Below are 27692 nucleotides of genomic sequence, written 5' to 3' on the forward strand. Positions count from 1 at the left end.
CGAGAGATGTAATCCTTCCAGCATGTCCTGGGTCTTCCCCGGGGCCTCCTCCCAATGGGACGTGCCCGGAACACCTCTCCAGCGAGGCGTCCAGGGGGCATCCGGAAAAGATGCCCGAGCCACCTCAACTGACTCCTTTCGACGTGGAGGAGCAGCGGCTCGACTCCGAGCTCCTCCCGAGTGACCGAGCTCCTCACCTCTCTCTAAGGGAGCGCCCAGCCACCCTGCGGAGGAAACTCATCTCGGCCGCTTGTACCCGCGATCTCGTTCTTTCGGTTCATGAGCCAAATCTCATGACCATAGGTGAGGATCGGAACGTACATCGATCGGTAAATCGAGAGCTTTGCCCCCCTACTCAGCTCTCTCGTCACCACGACGGTCCGATACAGCGACCGCATCACTGCAGACGCTGCACCGATCCTTTTTAAAACTGTGTTAACTCAACTAGTAATTTGCATCACTTTTTACCAAAATTGGAGCAACTTTAACTTTTGTACAAAATGAAACTGACTTTTGTCACCATTCTTGCTGTTTTTATCCCGTAACTCCATAGAATTCAGTCACAGATAGTCCAAACTATACTTTTTGGAATCTTTATGATCAGGCAAATAATGTGGAATATTTTTCAATATGATTGGAGCATCTTTTAATTTTGACCTCTGTGTAATTCTTCAGTTGACACCACCGATTGAAAATTCAAATGGCCAATCGTTTTTTTTTTTTTTTTTTCAAAAGAGTAATGTCTAAGGAGTATTTGTGCTGAATTTGGCATTTCTATCACCATTTGGCCAATTCTTCTGTAAATATTCTGTTATCTGCTGTACTAATACTGCTTTTTGGCTACTAGTACTAGGATTCAATGTGTAAGCAAAGGGAGCAGGAGCAAGTGGGCGTGTCTCAACGTGGAACCAGGAGCCCAAATATGGACTTCCGCCACGTAGTCAGTCTCGAACAAGCGTTTCGCTCTTGACCATACTGACAGCGGCGGCAGGTGTTTCTCCATACGAAGACTAATTTACGGGGCTTTGAGGGTGTTTAGATAGAAATCATACCTTTAGTAGTTTATCCTCGTGTTTTCCTCCTCCTCCTCCTCCAAACGGCTCCTTCTGCTGCCACCTCACTTCAAGGGGCAGAAACATGGAGAATTTCAGTAAGATTGTCGTGTTTTTGTCATTTGTTTCAGGTAAGTTAAACCCAGCAATTATTTTTATTATTATTTATAATTAATTTAAGTGGACAGTAGCATTTTAATGAACACGATAATGGAGTTGTTGTTTTTGTTTGTTTTGCGCAGGTTTTTCGCAGGAATGTTCGGCCCCTCCGGAGTATCCTCACACCAAGTTGGTGTCGAAGTTTGTCGGCAGACAGAACTTTTCCAGCGGAGAAAAAGTTTATTATGACTGTGCGGAGGATTTCAGACCCACCAAAGGACTCCGAGCTGTGCAGTGTGTGGACGGAAAGTGGCCCAAACTCTCACTCAAATGCGAAAGTAAGCACAAACACGCGTCATTGACGCTTTTATTGTCCGCTTGGAACGTCACAAAAAGGATTTTCTTTTTATGATGGTTTTTCTGTCAGCTCTCTGGTGCTTGCTTACGCCCTACGCTGTTCGCGCCATTAAAGAAAAACATTTGTAGTGTGTGTACATGTTTGTATGTATGTATAAAACGTGTTTAAACATTTTTTTAGAAGAAACGTTTGATTTTTTTCTCAAATAATGAGTTTGAGTCTACTTCATCCATAAATATCTTATTTCAAGTAACATATTTTAGTTTTCCCTCGAAGTAAATTTAGTTATCCAAGTAAAATAAAAGCAAAGGAAACATTAATGCACAGGCAGCTGCTTCTATTTTTCTTATTATGTTAAATATTACATTCTATATTCAGTATATGCAGTCTCAATACTCATGCCTAATATTTATAAATGACAAACTGATTCCATAACGGCTATGTGAAACCATTATAATTGTATAATGTACATCTTGCAGTGAAAGCCACTTCTCTGACATTTTGCAGGATTTGAAACCTCAATAGGGTGAACTGATTGATTGCCGGCTACCAAAAGCAACACTCTCCACCCTATAAATAAATGTCAGATTTCCACTTTTCAAACTAAAACCTTAAATCAAGGATGAGGATGCCCCTTGGTCGTCTCCCTAGGGAAGTCTTCCAGGCATGTCCAACTGGGAGGAAGACACAGGACACACTGGAGAGATTGATTATTTCCCAGATAGTGACATTACTTGGCCAAGGACAGGGAATTGTGGGATGAGCTGCTTAGTCAGTTTTCCATCGCGACCCGTAGCCAGATAAGTGGCAGAAAATGGATGAACAAAACTCCAATTAGAAAAGTCTTAGATGTGGTGGTGGAAACCCCGCTGTGATTCTTGCTTTTAGTTGACTTCTGTTTCATTGCAGACAGTTTAAACATTTTAAAATTGTTTAAATTTGTTTTACCTTTTCCATACTGTCCACATTTTTCTGATTTGGGGTTGTAATTCCAATGAGTGTTAAAGAGGAATAGAAGCAGGTGTCTGTAAATAAGTTCCTGTGTTTGTCACATTACTTATCACTTGTAGTAGAGTTCAATTTCCGAACGTCTCCGGGGTTGACGTATTTGAAGAAGGAATAATTAAAAAGCAAATACATATTTCATTAACTTAATATTTGATCATACGCAGGGTGCTCCCCAGAACTTTTTAGTCTAGCAGTGCTGTTGGCAACTATCACCAAAGCAGCGCACAACACTCAGGGTCCCATCTGACCTTGTGTCCTGAAGTCCTATGTGCAATAATCTTATCTGAAATAAAAAGAAATGTACAGAAAGACCAGTTAAAATGTGGCAAATTCCAGATTTTTTTTTTTCTTTACAGATTTCTCCTGGATAATTTTCAATTTGCTAAGTTTGAATTCCCAAGTCACAATATCGCCAGGCTGGGGGCATTCACTTCAAAGTGTGAAATTCTCACGTTGTCCTTGTGATTCAGATTTTGACAGCCATCTGTATTGTCAAAAAATGTAAGTGCTAATGATGAACTTGCAATGTAAGAAATAAGTAAATTTATTAATAAAACCAATTTACATAGACTGAAAAGTACTTATGCCTTCCTTCTTGCAAAAAGAATGGAAAAATGGAATGGAAAAATAACATTAAAAAAAATGATCCTTTAGAGCTTAAAAAAATAAGCCACAAACAAGCACATGTTGCACATTTAATGTCCCAGTTAGTAACACAACATCAAAGTATTCATGATTGTAAGTCTATCCACGCACATGTGGTAATAATTAGTGGTCTCTGATGTATTTTATTGCTAATTATCCCTCTCTCTCCCAGAGTTTTCTTCATAAAAGCCTCCTGTTCACTGTCACAGGAGCTGCCTGCAGCACTGTTGTTAGCCTTCTGATGTGTTCGATCGTGCAGCAGACGGCGTCGATTGAGCCGGCTGTGCATCAGCCTCCGTGACGCTCAGTGTCGGTGCACCCCCTCCCGGACGGACCGGAGATCGCAGTTCCCCTCACGGGCTGTGGTCACCGCCAAGATGAAACAAAATGCAGAGATTGTCCTCTGATCATCAGGCTTTGTGTAATACTTGCATTCTGTCATGGTTTGTGCCATCTGGATGTAAACAGGATAAAACTAAGAGCTGAAGTTGTTTGTGAAATTTTCCTGCGCGGTCAGATTCCTACCAAGTTTCGCACTGAGACAATCGTGAGGTAATGACGTCGTTATTCCTTTGTCTGGAGAGAACCCTGATACAAATATGAATTTGTCCCGAAAGTAAATACTGTAAGTTTATTTGTTGAATTCAGTATTAGTCTGCTTTAAGGATAATTATGTGTTATTCAAAGCATTCAGAGACCATAACTGGAAATCTTTTTTATTTTTGTTCACCTTTTATTTTTGCTGAAGGACACTGTCATTCCACTCTTTGAGTTATGCTTTTTACTGATCCTGTCCACCCCCCAACTCACCTCCAGAGAAATCGTGTGGTAATGTCGGGGAGCTCCCTCACGGGCAGCTCATCTATGAAGGGAATTCATATATTGGAGAGAGAGTTTATGCCGTATGTAACGAAGGGTAAGTTCATGAAGTCATCGAAAACTGAACCAAATCGACTCTGAGCTTGTCTTTGGTTTTAATCATTTCCATGTTGGCAGATACACTCTGAAAGGGGGGAACAACATGATATGCAAGAAGTCTGGCTGGACTGGTGAATTCCCATCCTGTGAAGGTGACAAACTCTAACTAACCTGAAACATTAAGTGTAGAGGGACTTGATTGTTACCCACACAGGAAAGTAGAGGTCATGTGACTGGACTTGTTGTTGTATTCAGAATGCAGAGGAAGGACTTCTCACATTTGTATGCATTTATTTTTTTTATATTGCTTTCTCTCTTTTTTTTTTCCATTGTACAGATTTGACTTTAATCATTTTGCACAAACAACTCAGAAATCATAACAGCAACCTGAACAGACTTCCTGTGACATTCAGGGGGTTAACATGTCCACATATGCGTCATTGTTGGATTTTTTTGTAATTTTTTTTATTTTTAAGTTTTCAAATATACGAAAACAGAGGGGAAAAAACAACAAAAAATAATTAAAAAAAACAATGGGGAAGAGTGCTGTTACATTTGGTCAGAAAATGAATAATCAGTATTCATTGATAAAAATATTGTTCAAGTAAAGTCTGATCTTGTATATTTCACATATTCTGTCCACTTTGTCCATGTTTCATAAAAAGAGTCTCTTTGATTCCGAATGATGGGTAGTTTTTCCATCTCGTAGATATCGTGGACTATTTCTATCCACTCTTCCACCGAGGGAGGGTCTGCCTTCAACCATTTTCTTGTGATGGCTTTTTTACTTGCTATTAATAGGATTGCCAATAATTTTGTTTCATCCCTTCTCCAATTCTGAACATTTACATCTCCCAAATATAAGCATTCAAATGTAAATGTCACTTGAGAGTCAAAAACATAATTTACATGATTGCAAATCTGTGACCAGTATGATTTGAGAATACTGCAATCCCAAAAAATGTGATAGTGGTTGGCCCCAGAGGAGCCACAGAGCCTCCAACATGAATCCCCACTCCCTCTGTCTTTTTTGAACAGGTGTGGTAAAGAACCTTGTAATACTCTTCCATCCAAACTCTTGCCATGTATTAGATCCTGTGGTCTTCCACTGAAGATGACAAATCTTTTCCCAACTTTCAATTGAAATATTCAGATTTCCCTCAATTTCCCTTTTTTTTCTTAATGTACTCCGTGTTACCTTCTTTACTTAACTGAATTGCTTTATACAAATTAGATATTATATTGTTCATAGAAATTAATTTTGTTAGAGTTAAAAAGGTGTGTATAAATCCTAATTCACTGTTTTCCCATAAGACTTTGATGTTTTGATCGAAATGATGTCGGATTTGTAAATATCTATAGAAGTCATCTTGACGAAGACCATTTTTTTCCTTCAGTTTTTCAAAGCTCATGAACACCCCCTTGTGGATGAAAGAGTAGTACGAAGTTAGACCCTTTGAGATCCAAGTTTTAAACCTGTTATCTTGAGTATTTGGCAAAAAGTCTGAATCATACGCTATCCATCTTAATATCCCAGAGATTTTCTCCAGTTTACAAATTTTTAGTACCCCATCCCAACATTTCAGCATAGATTTGTACATAAAATCCTTCATGGTGTTAAATTTGTTTCTTAATTTTTTATCTGACAATATTGCCATAATTGGTATTTTTTCTGTTTCTACCCTTTCAACTTCCTTCCAGGTGGCTGAGTAGGTTGGGGAACCTAAACATATCAGAGGTCTAAGTTGGGCTGCATAGTAATATTCTTGAAGGCAAGGTAGCCCGAGTCCACCTTTCTCCTTCATCAACTGTAGTGTTTTATATTTAACTCTAGCTTTTTTGTTTTGCCAAATATATTTACCCAACATTCTATCCCATTCATCAAAATATTTCTGTGATATCCAAACTGGTAAACAATGAAATAAATACAGTAATTGTGGAAGGATGTTCATTCTGATTGATTCCACATGAGAGTGCAAGCCCAAAAAGGGGACTGTGCTCCACCTCTATAAATCTGTTTTAATTTTTGAGATTAATGGACCATAATTTGCGTCAAAGTTTATCAAAATCTTCTATTAAAACAACTCCCAAATATTTGATGTTATTTGAGTCCCATTTCCATTTATGTATTTTTTTATACTTATTGGTGACTTATAGTTTAGTTTTAACACTTGAGTTTTATTTATGTTGATTTTATATCCAGAGAGAGAACCATATTTATCCAACACCTGCATTAGTTTGGGTAGAGATTGCAAGGGCTCAGTCAAAAATATCAGTATGTCGTCCGCAAAAAGGGCTAGTTTTTGTTCACCCGAGTCAAGGTTTACTCCTTTGATTTCTATAGTCTGTCTTATAACTTGGCTCAAAGGCTCGATGAATAGAGCAAATAAAAGTGCGGAGGCTCCACACCCTTGACGAGTGCCTCTCTCCAAGGTAAAAGTTTTGGTCAAATCCCCGTTAATTTTTATTCTGGCAACTGGTTTGTTGTATAACGCAGCAAAAGTGTCAATAATATTATGATGGAGGCCAAATTTAGCCATTATTTTATATAGAAATTCCCGTCGTACCGAATCAAATGCTTTTTCAGCATCTAAACTTATCATGAGTGTTTCCAAATTACATTTTTTGACATGTTTCATAACTAATAATGTTTTTCGAATATTGTCCTGAGTCTCTCTGTCTAATGAAACCCGTCTGGTCTTTGTTTAAAGGTCTGGTAGAATTGTCTCTAATCTTTTGCATAAAATAGAGGTAAAAATTTTGTAATCTATGTTGAGCACACTTGCAGGGCGATAGTTTCCACATTGCATTTTGTCTTTATTTTCTTTATATTGCTTTCTCATCAGAGAACTTGTCTGTTTTTTGCATTCTTGACCAGCGAAACGTATGACATCACAAAGATTATTTCATCTATCCTGCTTTATACACCTGACTTTAATATAAGCATGTGTTATTGAATAAAGAAACTATGCTTTAAAAGAAGTAAACTCTTTCTACATATTATGTAACTTGCCCGAGACTAGATTTTCCTTGTCTGCTTAACTAAAAATATTTGTATTTGCCACCTATCTATACTATAATTGACCAAATGTACATCTGATCCTGCATGTCATCACATTTGATCCCCATGTCATTTTTGTAGATCCTGGAGTAATATAGGAGGGTTACGTATCACATGCTCCTCATAGATGCACAGAATTATGGAGTATCATCTCAGACATAAGTATTAGCAAGCTAACTAGCCACAACGCTCCTTCCTCTATGAAGTTTTATGGTGGTTGCCAGATCAACAACTGAATTACTGCCACCATCTGGACAGGAGTGTGCAATGTCTATCCACTTCACTGTGTTGTCTAGCTAGACAGCGGGGTAACATGGCTGAGTGGTAACCTTTGTGTGTGACCCATGTATATGGCATTAGTATTATCATCTCAGACTAAAATATTAGCATGCTAACTACCCATAACTCTTCTGTGAAGATTTGTGGCAGTTGGCAGAGCGGCAGCTGCATTATCGCCAGGAGTGTTAATCAGCCCTGAATCCAAACATACAGCATAGTGACCAGGCTGTTCAGCTGGGGCCATGAGCGTTTTAAAAATCTTTGTGAAGAACCAGACAAAGAGGAAAGTTTATCAACAACGTTGTGTACCCGGAGGTTCTGTGATAGCAGAGTGGAGCGTGGTAGTGGTGACACTAATGCGAAAATAGCTGCATCAAAATGTCTTAAATTTACATCGTTGCATAAACCTCAGCAACCAGTGTGATTGTGAAATGGCAAAACTCTCCAATCAAATGTCTCCATCATGACTATCATATAGCAGGTAAATGACGAAATATTGATTAGAATTCCATTCCAGGATAGTCAGGAGGATATGACGTCAACATTCGAAATCTTCACCCGTAGTTCCTGTAGTACAGTAGTTCCCACCCGTAGGGCGAGTAAATTGCTAGTATTGTACAATGGTTAGTGTGTGTGTGTGTATATATATATATATATATATATATATATATATATATATATATATATATATATATATATATATATATATATATATATATATATATATATATATATATATATATATATATATATATATATATATATATATATATGCAGCGGGTCTGTAATCAACCACTTCTGCAGCACTTCTGTTCTTAAGGCTTGAACGAAGCAGTGCTCCGACCGACTGCTTCATTGGTTCGTTGCTTTTCAAAAGTGGCAAGTTCGCTTCTTAACCCCTCTGAAAGCCATTTAAAAATGTCAATTTTGTGTGGATTAAAGTCACTGACTGGGACTCTTGTCTCGTATCAGGCAAGAAACAAGAATCATCCTCCATTCCATTTGCACAGCTCCAAACGCTGCACCGCTGTCCCCCTAAAAATCGGTCCCCCCTGATGACAGGGTTCACGGATTAACACCTCGTTCCTGCTTCAAAATGGAACACCAGTCATCATCTATCTCAGCAACACATATCTGAAGCTTTCATACAGTAACCATTTCCACATAAATTCTGCATTATTTCATCATAATCATGAACAATCAGGTCCCATCTTATCTTAGGGACCTCATAGTACCATATCACCCCAATAGAGCGCTTTGCTCTCAGACTGCAGGCTTACTTGTAGTTCCTAGGGTTTGTAAGAGTAGAATGGGAGGCAGAGCCTTCAGCTTTCAGGCTCCTCTCCTGTGGAACCAGCTCCCAATTCAGATCAGGGAGACAGACACCCTCTCTACTTTTAAGATCAGGCTTAAAACTTTCCTTTTTGTTAAAGCTTATACTTAGGGCTGGATCAGGTGACCCTGAACCATCCCTTAGTTATGCTGCTATAGACTTAGACTGCTGGGGGGTTCCCATGATGCACTGAGTGTTTCTTTCTCTTTTTGCTCTGTATGCACCACTCTGCATTTAATCATTAGTGATTGATCTCTGCTCTCTTCCACAGCACGTCTTTTTCTTGATTCTCTCCCCTCAGCCCCAACCAGTCCCATCAGAAGAGTGCCCCTCCCTGAGCCTGGTTCTGCTGGAGGTTTCTTCCTGTTAAAAGGGAGTTTTTTCTTCCCACTGTCGCCAAGTGCTTGCTCACAGGGGGTCGTTTTGACCGTTGGGGTTTTTCTGTAATTATTGTATGGCTTTTGCCTTACAATATAAAGCGCCTTGGGGCAACTGTTTGTTGTGATTTGGCGCTATATAAATAAAATTGATTTGATCATAAAAGGTGGCGGAAGCAATCGGAGCACTGTGGCTAGCTGATGCGTTCACTGTGTGTCGGACATTTCAAAATGTCACAGAATGTCACCTCGTTTCTGCTTAAAACTAACTTTAGAATGATTTTAAGAGGTTTTATCTTTATCGTCTGATAGTCAATAATCCCATTAATCCATTTGATTGCTTTTGGTGACCAGACTCCTCAGACGTGCTGCTGTGGTCTGAAATGACGCATGCGCAGATGCAAAAGGTGGACTGATTTTTAGGGGTGGACCATTCGGGCGGGCTGTGACACTGCTCTCTGCCAAGTCAAGTTAGAGTCCGGTTGGAGTTAATAACTTGAAAGTGAATCACTGTTTTAAATAATTTCAGACATAAGTATAAAATACAAACAGACTAAAACATTTTTTCGTTCCCAAAATAAGACGTCCTGCGTTCTTTGAGTTCTTTATGAACATTGATGTTGACTTGCAGCGCAGCCGGCTGAGCTCAGCTCAGAGGTATGGAGTGACATTCATACCATTAATGTTTGAAAGGAAATGCTTTTGAGAAAACTACAGATTTTATTTATGTCCAGAGATCAAGGATCACTGACCAATTTAATATTTACTTTAAGACTCAATAAAATGTTATTGACATAGAATAGCTGTAAAGCCTACCTTTTGTACACAGAAAATTCACAGGAGGTATTGACAAGGTAATCAGTAAGGAATCTGATGGATAAGTGGACTCGATAATGGCATCGATATCGATTTAAAATCTTATCAATACCCATCCCTGTAAAGTTGAATTAATATTATTTGTTAAAATGTTAGTTATGCCACATACATTTAGAAACACGCAGATATTTAAATGTTCTAAAAAAAATTTTTTAGTATGACAAAAGGTAAGAATAGAAAGTTCTTTAAAAACATGTTTACAAAGGCTGTAAAATGTGACAGTTCCTTAAAAACACACAAATACTTAATATAAAGAAACACACACAGATGTTGAAATTATGTCATGGGGGTGGGGGTGGAGCTATTCATTTGTTTTGGGGGGGGGGCTCACTCTCCCACACTTTGAAAACCCCTGCATTAGATGGTTTTTAATGACTAAAAAGACTGTTTTTAAACACATTTTGAACTAAAATATAAATCTGTCACTCTGTACTGATGGATTCCTGTGGTCTTGTGTTCTGGGGATTTTTATTTATTTTTAAGCTGAGTTTTATGTGATCAGCTGGGCAGAGGGTGTGACTGCTTCAGTTAAACATGCTGTCAAACCTGTGTGCAGCCTGTTCACATTTGGGTCTGTGCAGAGATGGGCGTCGCCTGCTCGGCCCCTGCGGTGGCCCACGCTGTGCAGAGGGGAGACGCTGCCTCTGTGTACCAGGTGGGAGACGAGGTGAACCTCACCTGCAGTGTGGGTTTCCAGCTGGATGGAGCACAGCAGATCACTTGTGGCGCCGACGGTCGCTGGCAGCCTAAAATCCCGCAGTGTCTGCCCTCCGCTGATAAAGAAGGTACCACCTCTACTCTGTTCCCAACTTCTGCTGTTACACTTTAAACCACGTTTCTCCCTAAAATGTTTGTTAACCAGGCAGATGTGGCGTTCCAGTAACCGTGAACACGTCCAGCATCCACCTTGATGATAATTACGCCGCGATGACATCATTTGCTTCTGGTGACAAAGTCCGTTATACCTGCGGTGTTGGACACGTTCATGCAGGCGGTAGCAGGTACCGCAAGTGTGTCAACGGGAAATGGGCGAAACTGACTCTACGGTGTGAACGTAAGTAGCCACATTATTGTGGTTACAAATGTTCTTCTGAAGATCTCATACCTGTGTTCTCTCTTACACGTCAGAAGCAACGTGAGCCAATAGCATGACTCCAGATTCTCTCTGTAAAGGTTAAAACATGTTTTTCCAACGTCTGTCGCTGCTAACTGCTTATTTTTAAAGTGTTGCTATAGTCTGTACTCTGTACATGTAGCAACTGGGCTGCTCAAAGCAAAAAAAATTGTATTGCTGTGGCTCATTTGTGACGTATGTGACAAAACTCTGCATCTGGATTCGTGTGTTCTCTGACTCTCCCGGGGGCCACGCTCCCCATCACACTTATCTTTATTAAGGACTGATGAAAATAAAAGCTGTGTGATTCACATTGTGTCCTGGACTTTACCTGGATCTGGATTCCACAATGCAATGATTGCATCCTGATCCAGAATAGTCCAACTGATCAAGATGTTGCAATCTGATATTTAATTCACAAACTGAAACAAAATAGCATCTTCCTGATCTTGGTTTTACATCATGGTGTCGTATACAAGGGCTGTCAATAAAGTAACGGTCCTTTTTATTTTATTTTTATTTTTTTCAAAAACTATATGGATTTCATTCATATGTTTTTACATCAGACATGCTTGAACCCTCGTGCGCATGCGTGAGTTTTTCCACGCCTGTCGGTGACGTCATTCGCCTGTGAGCACTCCTTGTGGGAGGAGTCGTCCAGCCCCTCGTCGGAATTCCTTTGTCTGAGAAGTTGCTGAGAGACTGGCGCTTTGTTTGATCAAAATTTTTTCTAAACCTGTGAGACACATCGAAGTGGACACGGTTCGAAAAATTAAGCTGGTTTTCAGTGAAAATTTTAACGGCTGATGAGAGATTTTGAGGTGATTCTGTCGCTTTAAGGACTTTTCACGGTGCGAGACGTCATGCAGCGCTCTCAGGCGGCGTCATCAGCCTGTTCAAGCTGAAAACCTCCACATTTTAGGTTCTATTGATCCAGGACGTCGTGAGAGAACAGAGAAGTTTCAGAAGTCATCGGTTTCAGCATTTTATCCGGATATTCCACTGTTAAAGGAGATTTTTTTAATGAAAGACGTGCGGACGGGTCCGTGCGTCGGGACGCAGCCGCCGCGACGCTCCGCCACAGGAAAAACACCTCTGTTGAAAGCCTTAAGGACAAGTTGGAACTTGTCCTGCCTGTTAAACAATTTCTCATATACTCACTCCACTGAAAGCCATCAAAAGCCGCCTGGATTTTACAAATGGTTATCAACACGGAGGTGTTTTTCCTGTGCCGCCGCACTGCGTCGGCTGCGTCCCGACGCGCGGATCCGTCCGCACGTCTTTCATTAAAAAAATCTCCTTTAACAGTGGAATATCCGGATAAAATGCTGAAACCGACTTCTTCTGAAACTTCTCTGTTCTCTCACGACGTCCTGGATCAATAGAGCCTGAAATGTGGAGGTTTTCAGCTTGAACAGGCTGACGACGGCGGCTGAGAGCGCTGAGCGACGTCTCGCACCGTGGGAAGTCCTTAAAGCGACAGAATCACCTCAAAATCTCTCATCAGCCGTTAAAATTTTCACTGAAAACCAGCTTAATTTTTCGAACCGTGTCCACTTCGATGTGTCTCACAGGTTTAGAAAAAATTTTGATCAAACAACGCGCCAGTCTCTCAGCAACTTCTCAGACAAAGGAATTCCGACGAGAGGCTGGACGACTCCTCCCACAAGGAGTGCTCACAGGCGAATGACGTCACCGACAGGCGTGGAAAAACTCACGCATGCGCACGAGTGTTCAAGCATGTCTGACGTAAAAACATATGAATGAAATCCATATAGTTTTTGAAAAAAATAAAAAGGACCCTTACTTTATTGACAGACCTCGTATTTCTGCTGCAGAACCTGCATATGGATCCGTATCATTCCCGACAAATCCTGAGCCATAATCCAGATTTGGATCACCTCCAAAATTCAGTGGAGTCTTCCATGGCCTCATATCTACATGTGGAGAGAATTTTGTCAAAATCTGTGCAGTAGTTTTGACGTAATCTTGCTAACACAGACAAATAAACGCTGATGATCTTCTTACGTCCTTGGCGGACGTAATAATCGAGTGGTGTTTAATATTAGTGCATTTTAATATTACACAAAGTGCACAAAGTAAATCAGAAGTAAAATTTATAGTCTGTCCTTTTATTCCGTCAGGTATGAAATACGGTGTGTGTGTGTGTGTGGGGGGGGGGGGGGGGGGGGGTATAGCAATTAGCATGTCCGTCTGTCTGTCCGCTTTCGCTTTGTTAGCACAATATCTCAAGAACCAGGTGACCAATTTCATTCATATTTAGCATAACTCTGTACTTGAGCGATTCCCCCCCGCCAACACTTTGTATTCCTGATGTGTGTGTGTGTGTGTGGGGGGGAAATCATGTCATGTCATTTGAATATCATGTAATTGCTGATGATATTCACATTAAAGAAACAAAAAAAGCCAAAAAGCTTCAGGTTGCACAGTTTAACAAAGAATGAAGAATTGGTCTCCTCTTCATGGTAGTGACATATTGTTGCGTGGAACCTCTTCTTTCACACAGCTCCTCCCCCTTCCAGGTGATTCCCCCCCCCACCCCGCCTGTGGTGCACGTCTTTTCAAGACCTGGGTGCTTCTTTTGTAGGCTCTTACCCTGCTGTGTGTCGGGTGTTTTTGGTTACAAACCTTCATGTGTTTGACACGGGGTGACCTATATTAGCCTACTGTAGGGAAACTAATCCCCCTCACTGTTTTTCATTTGGTTGTATTTAATTTAAACCTGACATCTTAAATTTAGCAACAGACAGAAATGAACATTTAGAATTACTTTACTCTGATGTCTCTTCAGTTAAATTGTCATACTCTGTTTAAAATAATATAAACAAAGTATAATTTTACATGTATATTGCACAGCCTGAACATGCACTCTCACACCCCTCCATTTAAAAAAAATAAAATAAAAAAATCTGAAATTTCTGAAGCAGGTAAGTAAATGGAAGAAGTAAAGCTGGAAAACATTTTGCATGTCAAAACTGCAATGCAAACAATTCAGTTAAAAAAAAAAATCAAGATGGTAGATGTACTGCATTTTTTTTATGTATTTTATTTAACAAAACCTTTACAACCCCACCAAAAGGGAAGCTCTGCGGCTCTGCAGGTGAGATTCAGTACGGACAGTTTGTTTATACTGGAGTGGAGTTTGGGGACAAGGCGACAGCCGTCTGTAACGAGGGGTGAGGAAATCCTGGTGCTCTTGCTTGTACACTTTCCTTTGCATCCTTACGTGTTACAACTGAAACTCACACTTCTGTCACCAGGTATCGGCTTGTGGGAAAAGGAACCAGAAACTGCATGAGTACAGGCTGGGACGGACGCGTTCCCGATTGTGAAGGTGCAGTGACTGATCATAAAAACACTTTAAGGTGAACCTAAATAACAATAAAAATGATGTTAGCAGTGTGAAACTGTTTCTCACAGCTGTGGACTGCCCTGAGCCCCACCAGGTGCCAAACGCAGAGATGAGAGGCGCCGTGGAGCCACCGCACCTGTACGGCAACGTGGTTTATTACCGCTGCCTCAAAGGAGTCGTTATTGGACACAGGGACATCTGGTGCACAAAGGAGGGGAACTGGAGTGCACCTCCTCCAGTATGCAAAGGTCTGGGATGTGCTGAGTGACACTCGTGTGTAAAACATTTCAACCTTTGACACAAGCAGAATAAACACTGAGCTCTGTGTCCTCACAGAAATAACATGTCAAACTCCACATGTGCTCAACGGCTACTGGATGGGAGCTCGGGTTGAGCCGTACCGCTACGGAGACGCGGTGACTTTCCACTGTGACCCGGGATACGTCTTGTCGGGCCCGAGGATGATCACCTGTGGAGGCGATGGCCAGTGGAGCCGCTACTTTCCCACGTGTAAATGTAAGTCATCAAATTTTGGTTTTTAGGTCAAAAAATGTACACAGCACTAATGTTGCGCCTGTGTCCTCACAGCGCGTCCGTTCTACCGCTTCCAGAGGTGAAACTGCACTGGCCACAGAAAACCATGCAGTCTGAGCGCAGCGCGCATGTCTGGTTTGTTAACCTGCTTTTCACTCTTAAGCCATTTTTGCATCAACTTTTCTCCCTGCAGTGGGATGTATTTTGTGAACTCAGACATTAAACATATTTGAAATGAGGCTGAAGTACAGTATGTTTTATTTTAAGTGTTGAACAGTAACGAGTACAAACTTGTTTCATTCTTGTCTGTACACATTTTTACAGTCTGTAATGTTTAAGTGTATAGAGTCTATAGACTAAAACGGGGAGGATTTCATGAACAAACAGGCTACAAGAAAATAAGAACAACTCCATTCATTTAAAAAGACAAATACAAAATCCAGACATCTCTTTACATGAGCAATAACAATTCAAGTGCAAATATCAACTCTGATACATCATAGCAAACGCATAAAAAAAAAAAAGCCATTTTCTTTTGTCAGGTTGCAGGAGGAAGCTGATTGTGGTGGTGGTGGTGGGGGGGGGGGGGGGGGGGTACTGAAGGGCACATGGGAATGTGATGCTGGAATGTTAGTTGACGCCGCCCCCCCCCATTTCCAAATTTCAAACAGATGGTTGTGGGCTTCCCCAGCATCACCCTCCAGTTGTCAAAGTCCCTTTGTCATCCTGAAATCAAGGTACTTGAAACTAAAGGTCAAAACCTCCTCCCGTAAAATGGACATCAGATAGCAAATGGTCATTTTCTATAGAGGGGCTGAAGAAGAAATTTGCCATCAGCTCACAAACTACACATTTAATGTCTGCAATGTGGCAGTAATGATGGCTCAACGATCTGAAACCAAACCATAATCTGGATGTTCCCAAACAAAACTTGGGATCCAAACTAGCTTGTTGCATTAAAATGACACAAAGGTGTTTAATTTTCAACAATAATCCATGAGAAGAAAGTCTCAGGGCACAATAAATACATCCATGCCTGAATAATTTCATTCCTAAGGGTTACGTTTTCCATAACAACACCCTTAAAATGTGGCATAGCAACAAACATTATGGATGCCGCCTTCAGTACCTGGCTTGATGCCAGTTTAGTTTTTTTTTGTGAACACCCTGATTGTGTTTTGGTGGTTGTCTAAGGAAGTTTATAGTTGGCTTTAGATGTGGGGGCAGTTCGAGCTGCACTTCAAAGTGTTACTGAATTTTATTTATTTACCCTGTTTTGGTCAGTTTTGAAATTACAAAGCTTTCTACACAAATACAAATCTGATTTTTTTTTTTTTAATATTCTGCATCCAATTTTTGCCCAGCATGAGTGACTAACATTTAATCCAATGACTCAAGACCGCAGCCAAAAAACACTTTGCACAATCTGAGTGTAACCAAAGCAAAGGTGTTCCTTTAATCCGTTGCCATCAAACCCATCAAGCAGGATGAGGACTCGTTTCAAATCCAGTGCACAAAATGACTGGACTTGGTCTTGTTCTGCAGTCTCTGAAAGAGCCGGCTTCATTGGGTCAGAACAAAACATGTGAGCAGGGTGTCTGTCACGGGAACACAGTGCCTTTGGAGTTAAGAAATGTGGGCAGCACATTAAAATCAACAGAATCCAACCCTTGTCTAATTTCTCAGTATTTACAAAAATTAAAAAACAAAATAAAACTGGTAGTCCACAGATGGGCAAAATGAGACTAATTTATCATGTTAAAAGAAAAGGTTTCAGGCTTTCCTTTTAGTTTTCAACCTGCAGACCACCAGTGTGGTAGAAATCAGCAACACAATGAGATAGAAGAATTAAAGTGACCTTTAAAAGAAGCAGCAAACATCATGTCCCTCAGACATTTCTCATTCTCTCTCTCTCTCTCCCCGACATGTTCGTCTCATTTCTGCAGCTCTCACATTTCTCAAGTTTGTAATTAATCTCCCGCCGTGGTCCTGCAGTGACAAACCATCTTTAATTGGCTTGAAGATGGCAAACTGTGAAGGTTGGATGACGTCTTTACAGTGTGGACGGAAGGACACGACATGGATTTGACTGTTTTAACAGCAACACCCTTAAACTGCTCTAAGAGCTCAAACATCATAAGGCTTCGAAAGATGCGGGATGAAACGAAGTGCTCCTCCTCGAGGACGATGGTGGACGGTGGAAACCAGAATTACACAACACACTTACAGTCACACTCAGTGGTAGGAGTCAGACTGCCCCTTTAAAACAAATACAATTACAAACTCAAACCACACACGAGACGACACTCCTACTGTCTGAAAAAGTTTTTCATTACACAAAACCAGAAACCAAACCCACTCATGTATTCTACATTCCCTCAGATCGCTTGTGTTTGGGATTGCAGATGTGTGCTAAATGGAAAATTACGTATATTTTTAAAAATAAGCCCCTAAAACACAAAGCTGCTCACAGGTCTGCACTGTGTGTTGTCAAAGCCTGCGGCAAATAAAAAGGGTAAACTTACGAGTTTTGTGTTTAGGTCCTGTAAGAGCGAGGAGTGTGATCTGTAAGGTGGAGGGGGGAAGGTCAGGGGTCAGAATCAGGTGCAACATCAGTTTTCTGACCTTTACTTATAAGGTCGCAGGAAAGCGGAGACTTTGCTGCTTATGAGGCGTATGAAGGAGCGGGGAAGCATCTCATTGGATTCCCGAGTGGTGTACTTAAAGTAGTTGTTTGGGTGAGCCAGCACGTCGAACAGAGTCTTAATCAGTTTTTTATCCTGTTGGGAAGAAACAAAAAGAGTAATACCTGCACTGACACAGTTTAGTCATTTATGAATCTGTTCATCTGTTTTAAATACTAATCCACCATTGAACTCAGCGCCAACATCTTTGTTCACTGTAGTTACACAATTAAAGGAACATTGCTTCTTAAGTTAGTTTCTCCCATGATATTCTTTATGTAGTTGTAACATAATTAGATAAACACCAGGGGGCATATTCACAATACAGAACTCCCGAATCTCAAATGTTAGAAGTTTTCCCGAGGAGTTTAAAAACTACAATCAGGGTTTCCCCTACTATTGTTCAGACCTGGAAGTCTGTCGGGCCTGAAGGTTTCAGAAAGTATATTTTCAAATAGAGGCAACAGTAAAGTAGTAGTTAATTACATTTTGGATCTTAATTTTGCTAATACAAAGAGAAAATCCTGAAACATACAGTTTGTGTTTGGCCAAACTATGGGTAAGTGAAAGGTTTGAATAAAAACCTTTATCTTTCCTAAGAGCAGATCAGTGCACCCTGTACAATGTATTCAGATGAATAACCAGAGGGGGGCGTTGTTGTCTGGTGGAAATTGAAGTGTTGGACTACGGAATACTACAGATTAAAATTTCTTTAATCTCAAAATTCTGTATTATCCTGCTTGAGCCCCTTGAAATATGTTTGCAATGCAGATGTTTTGGGTACATTTTGTGGATTTTCCCCCCTCTGATGAAATGGGTGCCCTTAACCAAAAATGTATAAAGTTTGTTTTATTCAACAAACTTAGGAAGTAATAGTGAGGTTTATAAAAGTATACCTAGAAGTACATTTGACATGTAAGACTACAGGTTTATTTTACAGTGCACTTACTAGTAGTTGTAGTCAACTTTTTACTTTATGAAAGCACACTTACCCAAAGGACATTTCCACTTTGATTTGGATTTAAACAAAGGATCCTGTGGGTACAAGCCCACCTCAAAGTATAAACCACTACAAGTGTAGTTGTCAGTTTACTCAACTATGCTTTGAATTTTTTTTATACTTTTTTATACTATAAACTAACTATACTTGAAGTCCTCAACTATGACTGAACTGAATAAATTAAACTGAAATTGAAGTATAATCTGTTAAGTATACAACCCCTGGCAAAAATTATGGAATCACCGGCCTCGGAGGATGTTCATTCAGTTGTTCAATTTTGTAGAAAAAAAAGCAGATCACAGACATGACACAAAACTAAACTCATTTCAAATGGCAACTTTCTGGCTTTAAGAAACACTATAAGAAACCAGGAAAAAAAAAATGTGGCAGTCAGTAACGGTTACTTTTTTAGACCAAGCAGAAGGAAAAAAATATGGACTCACTCAATTCTGAGGAATAAATTATGGAATCACCCTGTAAATTTTCATCCCCAAAACTAACACCTGCATCAAATCAGATCTGCTCGTTAGTCTGCATCTAAAAAGGAGTGATCACACCTTGGAGAGCTGTTGCACCAAGTGGACTGACATGAATCATGGTTCCAACACGAGAGATGTCAATTGAAACAAAGGAGAGGATTATCAAACTCTTAAAAGAGGGTAAATCATCACGCAATGTTGCAAAAGATGTTGGTTGTTCACAGTCAGCTGTGTCTAAACTCTGGACCAAATACAAACAACATGGGAAGGTTGTTAAAGGCAAACACACTGGTAGACCAAGGAAGACATCAAAGCGTCAAGACAGAAAACTTAAAGCAATATGTCCCAAAAATCGAAAATGCACAACAAATGAGGAACGAATGGGAGGAAACTGGAGTCAACGTCTGTGACCGAACTGTAAGAAACCGCCTAAAGGAAATGGGATTTACATACAGAAAAGCTAAACGAAAGCCATCATTAACACCTAAACAGAAAAAAACAAGGTTACAATGGGCTAAGGAAAAGCAATCGTGGACTGTGGATGACTGGATGAAAGTCATATTTAGTGATGAATCTCGAATCTGCATTGGGCAAGGTGATGATGGTGGAACTTTTGTTTGGTGCCGTTCCGATGAGATTTATAAAGATGACTGCCTGAAGAGAACATGTAAATTTCCACAGTCACTGATGATATGGGGCTGCATGTCAGGTAAAGGCACTGGGGAGATGGCTGTCATTATATCATCAATAAATGCACAAGTTTACGTTGATATTTTGGACACTTTTCTTATCCCATCAATTGAAAGGATGTTTGCGGATGATGAAATCATTTCTCAAGATGATAATGCATCTTGCCATAGAGCAAAAACTGTGAAAACATTCCTTGCAAAAAGACACATAGGGTCAATGTCATGGCCTGCAAATAGTCCGGATCTTAATCCAATTGAAAGTCTGTGGTGGAAGTTGAAGAAAATGGTCCATGACAAGGCTCCAACCTGCAAAGCTGATCTGGCAACAGCAATCAGAGAAAGTTGGAGCCAGATTGATGAAGAGTACTGTTTGTCACTCATTAAGTCCATGCCTCAGAGACTGCAAGCTGTTATAAAAGCCAGAGGTGGTGCAACAAAATACTAGTGATGTGTTGGAGCGTTCTTTTGTTTTTCATGATTCCATAATTTTTTCCTCAGAATTGAGTGATTCCATATTTTTTGCCAGGGGTTGTATAGCTGATAAGTACACAACAACTGAATGTATACACACTTACTTGTAGTTTAAAAGATGTACACAGCTAGTAAACTGTGATAAAGGTTTATGTAGGTTGCACACACAGAGGCTTTTGTACCAAACTGTTTATGAAAAATTCCTTCTATTTCTTGATTAATAGGGAACTCTAAAAATATTAAGTACAATATTTAAATAATATAAAGTAAATTAATGTCTAATAAAAAAGGGGTTTACTTAAATGTGTACAGGTCTAAAATTTTGTGTTGTTCAAGATCAAATACTTAACTTTTAAGTGGCTTTTCAGAATTACTTTAATTACTCGTACAGTTAACGATTTTGATCTCTGCAAAATCACAGACAGGAATTTATGGGGAGTGGGCTGTCTTCCTGACCACCAGGCTCACAAGACTGTTCTTGTGAAAACAGTGTAAAGCTCCCCCTTGTGTTCAAATTTTAAAAAACATTTATTTGATTTTTATGATCCTCACGGCTGGGGAGTACACTTGGAACTGACTGAAAACTGACATTCAAACCAGTGTCAGATTTCTGTAGTTTAGTATTTCCTCTTTCCCTCAACCCCAGGCTATAACAATCAACACATCAGATGATCAAGAACAAACAAACTGTATTAATTGTTCTGTAGATTGTCTTCAGTCATTTGGAAGCTAAAGTTATGAAACTAAATTATTTTAATGGGACACCTCGAAAAATTGTAGCTTCTCTGACTTCATAATACTTAGTAGAACAGAGCCACAGTTTAGAAATTATTTTTTGCTTGGATCCAAGAGTCATATTTTCATACTTGTTTGAAGGTATGCCAGCAGGATTATTATTTGTAAGGGGGAGAAAAAACCCTGTCCCTCTGTGACTTGGGTTTCAGTTTCTTTCTCAAGGACACTTTGATGTCAGTCCACTCTACCGCTGGAGCCATTGTGGCCTCCTCAAAAGGCTTTCCGTTCCTTAGCAAAGGCTACGTTTAATAGTCTAGTGAAATGCTGAATGATGAAACAATCTTATCCAGGAGCCATTTGTCTACTTTCAGAGGGACTTCCAGCTGAGAGAGCTTTTGCATGATGACCTGTGGGTGTCGTAAAACTTCTAACCTTGAGGATTTCTTGATGGTTTTCAGAGGCATAGAGTCTTCCGTCCCGCACTATGTCCTCGACAAGCTGTTCATAGTCCTCTGAATTCATAAAAACAAACACATTAAAATTAAGGACTTCATTAAAATGCAGGAAACAAGTTTGTCATATCTAAACATGATTGGACAATGAAATCATAACTACAGGACAGGTGCAAGAGAATAATATGTTGTAGCATAAACTTGGAGGCTCAGAAAAAAGTTATGTATGAGACAAATAAGAAGCATCAAGAAATAATAAAATACACATGAAAAATTATTTTTATCCAATGAATGCATTCACTCTCCTCTAGGTTGACGCTTGTTGCATTTGCATGAGGTGTCAAATTTACTTATTTGATTTGTGGATAAGCTCCAAAAGATTTTGAAAAGCATTTCTGACTGTGAAACTAACTGGCCTGAATTTTGCCCATGACTGAGCATCATTTTACAAACATGAGGGAACTCGGTGGAAGTCGGCTAGCACGATAAGAGTCGAGCACATACCATCGTAAGTTACATAGGGGATCTGAAAGCCTCTGGCGCTGTTGGCCTCGTTGGATTTGAAGTTAATCCAGAGACGTCTGGATCGTGCCGTGAAGGCAATCGGCCTCTCGTATGTCTGACATGTCTCATAGGTGGTGATGGATGTGGCTGACCCTGGTGAGGGACACGAAAGGGACACAGTTAACAAATCACGCTCGTTCATGCTAAACTTGCATGTAAAGATGCTTCATTCTGTACAACGTGACAGAGGTGTGCTCACAGTTCTTTCTCATCACCAGCACATCCCCACACTCGTCCTCTGATGGAAGGAAGATCTCTGGTACAACAATCAGGATCTTGCGTTTGCTGGGAGGGCTGATGTTCCAGATACACTCCACGTTGGCGGGGTAATTACCAGGGTAGTTAGGAGACTCGATGTAACCCATGAATTCTCCCATCTCTCCACCACACTGCCTGTCTGAACATACACGTCCAAAATAATTACGTTTGCGCTCACGTTGAATAAAATGACCATCAGCGACAGTAGTGACACTGACTCTTGCACTGTGATACACTGGTGGCCCCGTCGAAGTCAGTGGTTGTGTTTCCCGGGCAGGAAATACAGTAGTTCTGTCTGAATTCTGTCTGATACGTCCCCACTGGGCAGCGGATACATCTGTGTACCGTGGTATCGTAGTAATGACCCGGAGAACACTGAACTGCAGAGAAACAAAGAGATTTAGTGCAGAAAGTATTCCAGCAGGAATAGTTTATATTTTTTAAATGGACGTACTGTAGACTATGTAATTTCACCTTTGACTTCACAGTCATGGAAGGAGCTGGCACCCTCCCGCTTGGTGCCAAGTCCTCCTCCACATGGAAAGCAAAGAGTGCGTCCTAGATCTGGTTGGTAAGTGCCTTGTGGACAAGGTTGACAAGGTTTGAACCCATCACTGGAGAAGTACCCCGTTGGACACTGACCTGGTTTTGAATTGTATAACATTGACAGCAGGTTTACTGAGGATTACAACCTTTTATCTGACCACAAAAAACATGTTTGTCTTTGCCCATGGGATTGTGGACCACACTACCTGCACAGGAGGAGATGTTTCTGGCCCCAACAGGTCCATGGCCATCGCTGCCTGGGCAGAGGTCACATGCCAGCTGCCCTTCTTTCTCCTGGAAAGTGCCTGGTGGGCACTGAACACAACGCTCCTGCTCACCATGGTAGTACGACCCCGGCATGCATCTGACTGAGAGAACATACCCAACAAATCCAGTCAATAACAACTGCTGAAATGAAAAGAGACTCGTAAATACACCAAATGGAGCAACAAGAGTTAGCCACCCAAGAAATACAAGTTCTCTCACTTTGAAATCATGGAGGGGTCTGAAATAATCATCTTAGATGCATGTTCGCTGTGAGAGACATAATCTTAAAAAACAAAAAACAAAAAAAACAAACAAACAAAAAAAAAAATCCGGAAATCACAATGTATGATTTTTTTAATAATTTATTTGTATGTTACTGCTGCAAATAAGTATTTGAACCCCTACCAACCAGCAAGAGTTCTGTCTCTCACAGACCTGTTAATTTTTCTTTAAGAAGCCCTCTTATTCCGCACTCTTTACCTGCATTAATTGCACCTGTTTGAACTTGTTACTTGTATAAAAGACACCTGTTCACACACTCAATCAATCACACTCCAACCTGTCCACCATAGCCAAGACCAAAGAGCTGTCTAAGGACACCAGGGACAAAACTGTAGACCTGGGATTCCATGCAAGATCTCACTTTATGGGGTAAGGATGATTCTGAGAAAGCTCAGAACTACACAAGAGGACCTGGTCAATGACCCGAAGAGAGGTGGGACCACAGTCACAAAGATTACATTAGTAACACATGATGCTGTCATGGTTTAAAATCCTGCAGGGCAGCAAGGTCCCCCTGCTCAAGGCAGCACATGTCCAGGCCCGTTTGAAGTTCACCAGTGACCATCTGGATGATCCAGAGGAGGCATGGGAGAAGGTCATGTGGTCAGATGAGACCAGAATAGAGCTTTTTGGAATCAACTCCACTTACCATGTTTAGAGGATGAGAATAACCCCAAGAAAACCATCCCAACCGTGAAGCATGGGGGTGGAAACATCATACTCTGGGGGTGCTCTTCTGCAAAGGGGACAGGACGACTGCACCGTATTGAAGGGAGGATGGATGGGGTCATGTATTGCGAGATTTTGGAAAACAACCTCCTTCCCTCAGTAAGAGCATTGAAGATGGGTCATGGCTGGGTCTTCCAGCATGACAATGACCCCAAACACACAGCCAGGGCAACTAAGGGCTCCATAAGAAGCATTTCAAGGTCCTCGAGTGGCCTGGCCAGTCTCCAGACCTGAACTCAATAGAAAATCTTTGGAGGGAGCTGAAACTCCAAACCTGAACAATCTAGAGAAGATCTGTATGGAGGAGTGGACCAAAATCCCTGTTGCAGTGTGTGGAAACCTGCTGAAAAACTACAGGAAATGTCTGATCTCTCTAATTGCAAACAAAGGCTACTGTACCAAATATTAACATTGGTTTTCACAGGTGTTCAAATACTTACAACCCCTGGCAAAAATTATGGAATCACCGGCCTCGGAGGATGCTCATTCAGTTGTTTAATTTTGTAGAAAAAAAAGCAGATCACAGACATGACACAAAACTAAAAAATAATTGTGGCAGTCAGTAATGGTTACTTTTGTACACCAAGCAGAGGGAAAAAAATATGGACTCACTCAATTCTGAGGAATAAATTCTGGAATCACCCTGTAACTTTTCATCCCCAAAACTAACACCTGCATCAAATCAGATCTGCTCATTAGTCTGCATCTAAAAAGGAGTGATCACACCTTGGAGAGCTGTTGCACCAAGTGGACTGACATGAATCATGGCTCCAACACTAGAGATGTCAATTGAAACAAAGGAGAGGATTATCAAACTCTTAAAAGAGGGTAAATCATCACGCAATGTTGCAAAAGATGTTGGTTGTTCACAGTCAGCTGTGTCTAAACTCTGGACCAAATACAAACAACATGGGAAGGTTGTTAAAGACAAACATACTGGTAGACCAAGGAAGACATCAAAGCATCAAGACAGAAAACTTAAAGCAATATGTCTCAAAAATCGAAAATACACAACAAAACAAATGAGGAACGAATGGGAGGAAACTGGAGTCAACGTCTGTGACCGAACTGTAAGAAACCGCCTAAAGGAAATGGGATTTACATACAGAAAAGCTAAATGAAAGCCATCATTAACACCTAAACAGAAAAAAACAAGGTTACAATGGGCTAAGGAAAAGCAATCGTGGACTGTGGATGACTGGATGAAAGTCATATTCAGTGATGAATCTCGAATCTGCATTGGGCAAGGTGATGATGCTGGAACTTTTGTTTGGTGCCGTTCCAATGAGATTTATAAAGATGACTGCCTGAAGAGAACATGTAAATTTCCACAGTCATTGATGATATGGGGCTGCATGTCAGGTAAAGGCACTGGGGAGATGGCTGTCATTACATCATCAATAAATGCACAAGTTTACGTTGATATTTTGGACACTTTTCTTATCCCATCAATTGAAAGGATGTTTGGGGATGATGAAATCATTTTTCAAGATGATAATGCATCTTGCCATAGAGCAAAAACTGTGAAAACATTCTTTGCAAAAAGACACATAGGGTCAATGTCATGGCCTGCAAATAGTCCGGATCTTAATCCAATTGAAAATCTTTGGTGGAAGTTGAAGAAAATGGTCCATGACAAGGCTCCAACATGCAAAGCTGATCTGACAACAGCAATCTGAGAAAGTTGGAGCCAGATTGATGAAGAGTACTGTTTGTCACTCATTAAGTCCATGCCTCAGAGACTGCAAGCTGTTATAAAAGCCAGAGGTGGTGCAACAAAATACTAGTGATGTGTTGGAGCGTTCTTTTGTTTTTCATGATTCCATAAATTTTCCTCAGAATTGAGTGATTCCATATTTTTTTCCCTCTGCTTGGTCTAAAAAAGTAACCTTTATTGACTGCCACAATTTTTTTTTCCTGATTTCTTATAGTGTTTCTTAAAGCCAGAAAGTTGCCATTTGAAATGACTTTAGTTTTGTGTCATGTCTGTGATCTGCTTTTTTTCTACAAAATTAAACAACTGAATGAACATCCTCCGAGGCCGGTGATTCCATAATTTTTGCAAGGGGTTGTATTTGCAGCAGTAACATACAAATAAATTCTTAAAAAAAAATCATACATTGTGATTTCCGGATTTTTTTTTAGATTATGTCTCTCACAGTAGACATGCACCTAAGATGAAAATTTCAGACGATATGATACGATACACTTTAATGTCCCTTCTGGGAAATTTGTCTTAGACTCCAAGAGGCTTAGACCCCTCCATGATTTCTAAGTGGGAGAACTTAGAAATCATGGGTGTTCAAATATTTATTTTCATCACTGTATGAGAACAAGCATAGTGTCTGGAAATTAGCACCCTAATTTACATATTCTTGATATCATTATACCGTGTCAACACAATAACATACACTAGTGACATGAAGTCTTACTCAGTATTCCTAAGTTAAGGTTGTTGGACGCGGATACACTAACAACTGGAAAGCTCAAATAGAACTGATCAATTTCTTGACATTTATCCATTTATTAAGCAAATACCTGAATTTAAGTTTAATTTGCTGATGTTTTTTGTTAATAAAGGACAATGTTAAGAAATTTTGTGTTTCCAATGTTTTGAATGTATCTAAATTAAAAGCCTAAGTAGTTTATATGTACATGTTACTCTACTGATATCAACATAACAAACATACTGTGAATCTAAATTCTCTATCAGAACGCAATCCAGAGTAATTGCTTAATCCTCATTAATATGTAAATATTTGCAACAAACAACCCTAAAATGTAATTATCTACTCCGCAGGTGGTACCATGTTTAACATATTGTTCATGAATGATCACATTCAGAGCGGCGGGCGTGTGTGTGTGTGTGTGTGGTGGGGGGGTCAATTAACATTAATTAACATCAATTAACCCTACATTGTCCAACATGTATTATTGTTAAGGAATTAAACAAATTCAGGGTGGTGGTAGTGGTACCAATAATACGGAAATATATACACTAACCAAACAAGCTCATCAACATCTCCGGGCTTACAGATGGTATAATTATTAAGAGTCTAAATTATCACATTCACAAGGAACAAAAACTCACTTACTCATCATTCATTTAGAAATATTATTATTTTAATGTGTGCACACACACAGATAAGACAAAGTCTTGCATACTCCCTACATAGTGGTGGGACACATATATCCAGGGGGAATGGTTGTTGGTTCAGTGTTTGTCTGCTGTAACTCATGATAGTTAAACAGGTCATCCAACAGTCCCCGTCTTACCACATTGCCCACTATCCCTCTCTGAGCCCGGTCCACAGTTCTCCTGTGTGGGAGCTGCCTGGGGAAGTTTCTGGGCCACCTCATATTCTAAGCCTGCAACCCGGATCAGGAAGCGCTCCTGATTGATGGACTTCTTCAGAGATTTGATGTAAGTCTTAACCTGTTTCTCCATTCGATGTCTGAGGCAGCTGAGGTTGCAGCTCCCTGGTTATCCAGAAAAGAATAATGTTCAC

At 40.3% G+C, this 27692-nt stretch overlaps 2 protein-coding genes across 3 annotated transcripts in view; one reads left to right on the forward strand and one right to left on the reverse strand.

The window, feature by feature from the left end:
• The first annotated feature begins 955 nt into the window (after positions 1 to 955).
• On the forward strand, positions 956 to 15551 carry LOC117512700 (complement receptor type 1-like). The gene is made up of 11 exons (XM_034172865.1): positions 956 to 1183; positions 1295 to 1489; positions 3979 to 4078; positions 4159 to 4232; positions 10588 to 10791; positions 10869 to 11060; positions 14221 to 14317; positions 14402 to 14475; positions 14562 to 14741; positions 14830 to 15009; positions 15082 to 15551. The coding sequence occupies exons 1-11, from the start codon at positions 1138 to 1140 to the stop codon at positions 15108 to 15110; spliced, it is 1371 nt and encodes a 456-aa protein (XP_034028756.1). The 5' UTR covers positions 956 to 1137; the 3' UTR covers positions 15111 to 15551.
• Positions 15263 to 27692, reverse strand: part of scube3 (signal peptide, CUB domain, EGF-like 3) — a 316073-nt gene continuing 303643 nt past the window's right edge. For both annotated transcript variants that reach the window (XM_034172863.1, XM_034172864.1), the window contains 8 exons: positions 27460 to 27663; positions 23112 to 23273; positions 22834 to 23001; positions 22578 to 22739; positions 22301 to 22498; positions 22042 to 22194; positions 21518 to 21597; positions 15263 to 17807 (listed from right to left, as the gene is read on the reverse strand). In XM_034172863.1, coding sequence (XP_034028754.1) covers positions 17655 to 17807; positions 21518 to 21597; positions 22042 to 22194; positions 22301 to 22498; positions 22578 to 22739; positions 22834 to 23001; positions 23112 to 23273; positions 27460 to 27663 — 1280 coding nt within the window. In that variant the 3' untranslated portion in view covers positions 15263 to 17654. The remainder of the gene's footprint in view (positions 17808 to 21517; positions 21598 to 22041; positions 22195 to 22300; positions 22499 to 22577; positions 22740 to 22833; positions 23002 to 23111; positions 23274 to 27459; positions 27664 to 27692) is intronic.

Source organism: Thalassophryne amazonica, chromosome 6, assembly GCF_902500255.1.
Source record: "Thalassophryne amazonica chromosome 6, fThaAma1.1, whole genome shotgun sequence".
In the NCBI taxonomy this organism is placed as follows: domain Eukaryota; kingdom Metazoa; phylum Chordata; class Actinopteri; order Batrachoidiformes; family Batrachoididae; genus Thalassophryne; species Thalassophryne amazonica.

Bases quoted from the DNA above. Each gene is read 5' to 3' on its own strand.
- LOC117512700 (XM_034172865.1), top strand. From the start codon at position 1,138: ATGGAGAATTTCAGTAAGATTGTCGTGTTTTTGTCATTTGTTTCAG. The intron at 4,233-10,587 runs GTGACAAACTCT...GGGTCTGTGCAG, and splicing joins TGAATTCCCATCCTGTGAAG to AGATGGGCGTCGCCTGCTCG. The intron at 15,010-15,081 runs GTAAGTCATCAA...GTGTCCTCACAG, and splicing joins CTACTTTCCCACGTGTAAAT to CGCGTCCGTTCTACCGCTTC.